This window comes from Nymphalis io, chromosome 6, assembly GCF_905147045.1.
Source record: "Nymphalis io chromosome 6, ilAglIoxx1.1, whole genome shotgun sequence".
NCBI classification, from domain to species: domain Eukaryota; kingdom Metazoa; phylum Arthropoda; class Insecta; order Lepidoptera; family Nymphalidae; genus Nymphalis; species Nymphalis io.
In genome coordinates, this window is record NC_065893.1 from 11,830,778 (window position 1) to 11,839,465 (window position 8,688).

Sequence of the window (8,688 nt, forward strand, 5' to 3'; positions counted from 1 at the left end):
CAATCATATTTAAATGTTTGCCAACCCTAAGATAATGTTGTCAGCGTGTATAATGTCGGCGATTATAGTCGGCGCGAAACGAACCGCAGCTCGGTCGACTTGCCCGATTCGCCTTTCAACAATTCATATTCTATGTCAACTGATTAATGTCATTACTATGTTAACTATCGCTCTCTACTATATTGAAGTTGGCTACAAAATAATTCATCGTTATTATTTCTGTTACTTATCGTTGCCGGTCATTTTTATCGGGCAAAATTTATTGTCGGTTTATAATTTCGGTAATAATTGTAGATGTGTATCAAATGTTTTGGTACAGTTTTATTGCTGTTGAGTATAACGAAATTGTTGAGTAACACACAGTGATTTGCAATTTCCTCCTTTTATTTTGAGTCATTAAAACATTGTGTTGACGATAGTAATACTATTTCAAATTCATTTAATTCCCTTCCGTACATCCTTTATACCTTTACATAAGTGTTTAATCTATCATACGCTTCTAGAACACTTCTTTACAACTATGCTAGCGGCTTGGATCGTGCAAGATTTTGATTGATTACAAAAATTTGTTAAAAGTAGAGTGTTGTCTTATATCCTTACGCACTTTTCGGCTTTTGAGGTATAAAATATGTATGAGATTAATAGTCATTTTAAACATTAAATTACCGATTGATTTTAATAATAATTATTATTTAATTAATAATATTTTAATATGTGTACTATATAGAGAGTAAGTAACTTAAGTAATAGCCTGTGAATGTCCCTCCTTTTGTTCCTCCTTTTTTGAGGAGAAGAGAAGATTTAGAGCTTCTTCCACCACGCTGCTCCAATGCGGGTTGGTGGTATAAACATGTGGATGTCCTCGCGATGTTTTCCTTTACCGTCAAGCACGAGATGAATTATAAGCACAAATTAAGCATATGAAAATTCTGTGGTGCTTGCCCGGGTTTGAACTTCATCGGTTAAGATTCACGCATTCTAACCATTAGGCCATCTCGGCTTACTATATAGAGAATAATTCATAAATCTTAACTACGACACAAAATAAACTTATATCGTTACTTATATGTATTTTAATTTAATACAACGAATCGATATAATATATAAGATATAATATATAACCACTCAAAACCAGATTTTGTTTGTATCTTATTTATAACTTTATCAAAAATATTAATTAAAGCCGAAGTCCCACCTTAAATATGTGTGCATCTGCCTCACATCCGATCAGTGATATCGCAGAAACTAAGAACCCGTAAAAGATTTAGATAACATGTCTTATTTTTTAATTAAAAGCAATTTATTCATACTTATCTTAACGGAATCCGGACATGTTTAATCGCGGCTAATCCTCTTTTAATAAGTCTGAAGTTATTGTAGATAAAAAGTCAATAACCCTATTTAAATAAAGTTAAAATTCTATACTGCCTTGTTTGTCCAATATATCACTTATCTGGTTATAATATCAAGTCGGACCAATAAAAAGGTTATGAGGTTAGGTAAGGTTATCTGTTCAGAAATTTTTAGCAGCACTAAGGAGTTAGGGAGTGGGCAATGGCAGTTACAATCCTCTATGAAGAGTTCTGTCTCAGGACCGTTGGTCCACTTCGTTATAAGACTAAAAGAGTGAGGGAATATATTACGACAATATTTGCGCACTTTTCACAATAACATCTTCTGCTCAATTGCCTTGACTTGGAATTTGGCTGTGATCAGAAATTTGGTCAGGGAAAATAAAGCAAGCAACTCTTTACAATTTATTTATTTTTTTAAAGAAAAAAGCAATGTTTTCAAGGAATTGCTAAAATTCCTATAAACCACTCCAATTAAGCGTAACGCTTTATTTAGAGGCTGACCCTCTTACCAGTAACACCTCTCTAGGTGATCACCCATGTCATTATTTCAATCCAGGAGTAAACGTTGTGAAATTAATCGTAACACAACAATCAAAGACAAATTGTAATTACATATCAGTAGAACTTATTATAAATAATTAAAACATAAATCATGTCAAGGTTGAAACCAAATTAAGCGACCGCTATTTATGAATATTTTCAACGGGTAGAAAGCTATTAGTCACTATTGAAATTCTCAACAATACTAGTACAAAAGTAACAGTCATCACTCAAATAACCAGTCTTGGTTAATAATCGCGAGGGTTTGTTTGTGAAGTAAACAATGAACAGGCATTTTTTACCCCACGCCGGTGGTCTGGACCCAATCCTCTACCTGAGTGGCTTACGCAATTGGACGGGTTAAAAATTTGCATACAGCTTAACTGTTTCCATGCATAATGACATTCGAGGGTTAATAAACTTTTGCATATAATAAAGCTTGTAATATTTTCGACTTATTTTAAATTGATGTTACGTCCCTTGTGCTGTTGTTGTTACACTGGCTCACTCACCCTTCAAATTGGAACACAACAAAACGAAATATGGCTGCTTGGCGGTAGAATATAATATGAGAATTACTACCAAGTATAATAAGTAAGGCTGTATAGATAAAGATGTATATAATCTTACGCCTTATTTATTAAAAGTAATTCAAATAATTATATTTATTATGGTTTATATACCAACAAATATGCCACCTGTTGGTAAGCTATACCATTAACGTTGTGTAAAGTGTCAGACTGACTGCCTCGTATGTTTAGTGGCTAGCTATATGGCAGATCCCAAGGTCCTGAATAGAGAGGAGAGAATAGAGAGAGGTATTAAATTTTTTCATCTCCAGTAGAAATCACTGTTGACACCCTCAAACACTACACCTATTGCCTACCCATGTATGAGCTTGAATATATTGAGTAAGGATTTATAAAACGATTAAGATATTTATTTTTACATAAAAAAATTATGTTATTAGTTGACAACATATAGTTTTGTTATTAAAGATACAAAGAAAAGAACTTTACGTGTTAAAACAGACAAAGCATTGCCCTTGTAATTATGGGTAATGGGGCTGGAAAATGACTTTGCTAGTCATTAGTCTCACCCATCAAGTTTTCCATTTGCTCATAGAAATTAATAAAAAACGTCATAAAAAATATCAGAAATTATTTAGTAGACTAAATTCAAAATAATATTGAAATTCCGAAAGCGCTCCGAAAGCGTTTAAATTAAAACTCCACATTGGAAGCAATTTTAAAAGAGCTCACAAAATATTTTGTATCCTATTATGAAATATATTTACAGTGTTGAATTTGAATTATGCACAAAATTCATTATTTTTTGGTATATTTACGTATAACTTGTCATTTTAATATATTATATGATAACAGAAAAAAATATTTCAACTTTTGTTGATGTAAGCAATTGGTGCTACTAGCGACATCTATGTTTCTTATTAGGAAGCTTAATAAATTAAAGGTTACGAAAAAGTTTGTTGTACTACATTAATAAGTATTTATCATAAAATTTTATATAGGTAAAATTAAAATAATAAGACAATTTAGTATTTATATTGTCAAAAAAATTAAGCACAATAAAACTGTTGAGCATTAACAGCATAATAATTATGTGCTATTCGGATAAATATTTCGACACTAGACAAGCCTCGTTACTCATTCTATTTAAAAAAAAACTCATTAGCGTTTCAACGTTCTAAATTGCACGAATCGCGCTCACAGTATGTCAATAAAAAGCGCTAAGCGGACACCGCAGAAAGATGACGCTTAAACTAAATTATTACTCAGCCACCGTTTACCCGCTCCGTGGCTATTCAATTTCCCGAGCTATGCATCTCTGTCGCCGCATCGCCTTTGACTGCGCTCTGCATATTTTATATAATCCTTTCATCAAAACGCCGCGGCTGGCGCTGTGGTAATTTTTCCCGCGCGCGAGCGAGACGCCTAACAAACGGGGTGTCAAACAGCGGTGGGGATAAGACGGCAAAGCTCCCGCAAAGTACACAAAATGCAAAAATGGCGCGGCGACGAGTGACAACGTGTCAGAGAGGGGGGCGCGTCAGAAACTGGCTCAGTTCAACGCCGACTGTCGTGTGTCTCGCACGTGCTTGTTGTTAGTATAACGCGTCCGCGGCCTGTGACTTGTGAGTGATGTGCTGACACAGAGCTTTGATTGTGAAGTGTTTGTGAAACGTTTTTAAACTGGAGAAGGATAATTTATTGTGGAGCACCATGCTCACATCTAGTAATCAGTATTTGCGACCGGATTACCTGTCGCCTTTACCGACCACCGTAAGTTTTTTTATTTTAATATAATATATCAATGGTTTTATTATTAAAATACAAATAAAATCTCAAATATTAATTTGAACATTAATTGAATTTTATATATTCTATTCGAAATGGAAATGAGCTTAAAATTGGTAGCTTTTGTCTCATATCGCTTTTTTTCTTAACTATTTAAATAACTTTAGTAAAATACATTGTCACAATACTTAAAATTCAATTACATTAGAAATATATTTTACTGATTACAAATGTTAATTATTATTCTTATTTTTATTTGTGAACCGAATAATTTAATTAACATATGACAACCCAGAAAAAATATTACATTCATTCCTTTTTTTAATTTACAATATAATTAATTCAATTCATACCAATTTTAATAAAGAATTCGTACGGACATATTGAATTAATACGGACATTAGAAAAAAATAAACTTTAATAGTTTCAAAAAATGTACATGCTATTTGTGTAAGAAATATAATTTTTCCATAGTTTTATTTTTAAAATTTGTTCGGTATATAAAAAGAAAATGTTAACAGAGAATTAGTCATGAGCAATTAATGAAAATTCAACAAAAAAAAAACGTGATAATTCATTGAACGTAACTGTTTTTTATTAAACATTAATAATATGAAAATAAACGTTTAGTCACCGATTTCTGTACAACGTCGAGAAATGAGCAATAAATCCTAACAAATGGTTCATTAATAGTCAGTGGAATTAATCCAATGGAATTAATATTTTTTTCAAGCCGATAAACAAGGCTATAAAACATGCAATATTCTGAGTAAGACATTCAATTTAAAATGATTGATTGTGGATTGAAGCGTTCTTTTGAGCTATAAATTATTATGTTGACGTTATTAATTTAATAAAAATGGAATTTGGAAACATTTGTTTTCAATTTTAACATTGATGTTAAACAATTGTAACTGTAGTTAAAAGTTACAAAATAAAGTAATACATAAATATAAATTAAGATCAAAATTAATTACCTTTTTCTTTACAACTAATTAGAAATTTTATTTGTTTTTAGTATATTTTATTACTTATGTACACGTACAAAATTAAATTATATGGAAAGAAATATTACGTTTGCGTAAATTATAGCATAGGCCTTGAAAAATAACAGTGTAATTACGCAAACAACTTATAAATCAAACGTAACTTGTTATTAAACTACAATTAAAATTGTTATTATAAATCACAAAATGTAATTACAATCTTGCTAGAATCCTATTAGCTTAAATGTTTTTGTGAAATGACGTCGACATTCTGGAAACATAAAACAAATTCCCTCCCCAAAACGTTCGCTCAAACTAACGCCGTTCCGTGATAATAGACGTGACAGCCCGGCAAGTACAGGCGCGCCGCAAATTCAGCGGCACAAATTGGCCTTTTCACTGCGAGATTACATCATGCGGGAGCCGAGTGAAATGTCAAGCGGGGCCGACGGCTGCCAGACGCGCGGATAATGGCGCGTCGGCCGCGTGATTGGACTCCCTCTCCCTCCCGCCCCCTGGCACCCTCGCTCCCTTTGTGCCGTCACTCGCAACCCGACGTTTCATTTCATAAACCTTTCTTTGTTGCAGCTCGACGCGAAAAAGAGCCCGTTGGCGCTACTAGCGCAGACCTGTAGTGCGATCGGCGCTGACACGCCGAACCCTAAGCTCATCTCCGCTGCGGAAAAAGCGAGCAAAAAATACGACGATAAGCCAATGCATGTGGATAACAAGCCCAGTTTTAAGCCTTACGAATCGTGCCTAACTTCGAGAGAAAAGACTAGAACACCAGAAGATAGAGCTTCGTCAGTTAACGCTCATTCAAAAACTCCGTCATCGAAGGGTAGTGCGTCAACAACTCCCGTTCAAGCGCGATGCAATAGCAACCAAAGTTCGTCATCTCAAAGGACATCACCACCGGCGCATCGGAAAACGCCATCCGAGAAATCTGACGAGAGATCGAGTCCTCTACACTCACCCGCTCATACCAAATCAAATTCAGACACATCTAGCTCATCGTCCAAGTTACCATACCCGCAGAGCACTATGCCGTCCTCAGAAACCAAAGAACCCTCCAGTTTCAAACCTAGTGTGCCTGTGAGTTCATCAGCTTTCCTTGGCGGTTTACCCCCAACTGGATTTCCACTACATATGGACCTCATGACAAGCAGTATTATGGCGGCCCAACATCAAGCTTTGAAAAATGGATTGAACCCATACCTCGCTTATGCAAGAATGAAAGCTCCCGGAAGTGATTTGGGTATTTGTAGAGATCCTTATTGTACTGGATGTTCTCTAAGTTCCCACTTGCTCAAATCTGCGGTATGCCCAGCGGGATGTGCTCAGTGCGATCACGCCAAAACGCCATTTCAACTACCGACCGGACATCCAGCGGCGGCTGCATATGCTCATGCGCAATTAGCCGCTTTAGCAGCGGCATCTCAGTTACCCTTCGTATGTAGCTGGATGGCTGGGGACTCAGCATACTGCGGTAAAAGATTTGCGACATCAGACGAACTACTTCAACATTTAAGATCCCACACTGCTAGTGGCGAATCGAGTCCAAGTTTATCAATGCTGAGCGCGACTCACCCTCTTCTGCAGCGGACGTATCCGACGCCACCATTATCACCGCTGACACCACGATTCCATCCATACAGCAAGCCATCTCACTTGGTGTCGTCGCCACCACTGCCTTTCCCGCTACCACCGCACCCATCTCTTGCGGCTTACTTTCCTTCATACCCGTTATTCGGACCGCGGCCGCTGCACCCTTGAGGACCATCGGCGCTCCACGCACACAAGAAGGGGGGCGCCGACCACTAACGCCCATGCCAAAAGGACATTAGGAACTGAAGAATGTGTATATATAAGTTAGTGTTCTTCTAGTTTCCAGTCGGCTCATATCATCGACGGACTTGAACCCCAGCGGGGTACGACAGCTGTGATCTCTAACTTGTAATATTGGTGTTGTTATAGTGCACTGACTCTGAGCCCGCTATCGCTTCGTCCCGCGAGCGCGGTTATAATTTTCTAGTTAGACTAACTGAATTTTTATGTACCAAATCTATAGTAACGTAATTTAATTAGTTTCTAACTTAAGTTGTTGCAATTAGTGAGGATTGTTAATTGTGTTTGTATTTCTTAATCGATATACTTCGATAATACTTTTGTAAAATTCACATATCTTTTAATAATATGCGCTGAGAGATATTAATGTTAATGTTATTGAATTAATAATCTCTTTTAGTTTTTGCACAAACTTTCTAAATGTGATAAAAATCTTAATTATCCTGAACACATTATAATTCAAACATTAAAAGCTTATAATGGCACCGTGTCTTTTAAAATAAAAAATAAAATGTTAATAAAACATTATCAATATAGAATATAAATTTTTAATCAAGCAAAGGTGAAGTAAATTGCGTGTACTATATAACTAGTATATAAAACACTGTAATAGCTGCAAGGATTATCTGTTAACAAAGATTTGTTGTTAAAAAGTACATAAAAATGGAAAATATACGTAAATATTTAATTTCATATCTTCGTTTCAATAAAACCTTACGACATTGCTTTTAAAAACACATATCTCAAAACTTACGAACCTCAATAGAAAAATCATTATAATAATAATCTATCAAGTTTAAAAAAAATAGCTTAGCTTTTGAATTTAGAAATAGTTTTTATTTCAATTCGTATAATAAATAAAACACAGCACTTTTGTAAGTACACTAAATTCTTCTCTTTTAACACTGAAATTGTGCGAACAATTTCATTTAAATCCTTTGTGTGGAACTGGTTTAAAATTCAGTTGCAACATTTGAGTTACACGTGTTAACAGGATGAGTTAAATAAAAGTTGGTAAAATAATATTTTATATTAAAATTCAGTGAAAGAATTAATATCACATTACTATCGATTGCTAAGATAAAAAAAAAACATTGCAATTAATAAATTAAATCGTATGAAATCTGCAAAACTTAGGGTTGAAATTTTACAATCTGAACAAAGATGAAATAGTTTATACAGAGATCATGAATTTGATCGTAACACCAATTTGAGAGACTTAATTTCAAATTTAAATAAATCACTTATTTACAAATACAAACTCTGGAAGTATTTTATATTTAATTTGTTAGATTTTGTAAATAAAATTAACATAGTTAATAGTCTAATTTAATTTTAAATTTTCTAAAACAACTGATGATTAATGAAATCTAATAATGAGTCGTTATTTCTATGATATATTGAATGTTTTTTTATCTGAATTGAATTGAATTTGATATATTCTAATTCTTCATAATAAGATTATTATTATGAATGCACATTATTAAAGGTAACTTCAAAAAATTAACAAAACACTGATAACTTCGGTCTTACTATAAACGTTGTTTAGAAAGTGATTAGTTAAACAATGATGTGTCTTCTTCTTTCGTATGTCAAATCAATAATGAAAGAAAGAGCGAAAAGACTAAAAATACCTCGGAT

The 8,688-nt window shown here is 34.1% G+C and overlaps 1 protein-coding gene across 1 annotated transcript; it reads left to right on the forward strand.

Moving 5' to 3' along the window:
- The first annotated feature begins 3,930 nt into the window (after positions 1–3,930).
- On the forward strand, positions 3,931–7,740 carry LOC126768969 (zinc finger protein Elbow-like). The gene is made up of 2 exons (XM_050487479.1): positions 3,931–4,198; positions 5,788–7,740. The coding sequence occupies exons 1-2, from the start codon at positions 4,139–4,141 to the stop codon at positions 6,973–6,975; spliced, it is 1,248 nt and encodes a 415-aa protein (XP_050343436.1). The 5' UTR covers positions 3,931–4,138; the 3' UTR covers positions 6,976–7,740.
- Positions 7,741–8,688: the final 948 nt, after the last annotated feature.

Excerpts from the sequence above, each read along its gene's own strand:
- LOC126768969 (XM_050487479.1), top strand. The coding sequence starts at position 4,139 with ATGCTCACATCTAGTAATCAGTATTTGCGACCGGATTACCTGTCGCCT. Across the intron at positions 4,199-5,787 it reads TGTCGCCTTTACCGACCACC|CTCGACGCGAAAAAGAGCCC; the intron begins GTAAGTTTTTTT and ends TCTTTGTTGCAG.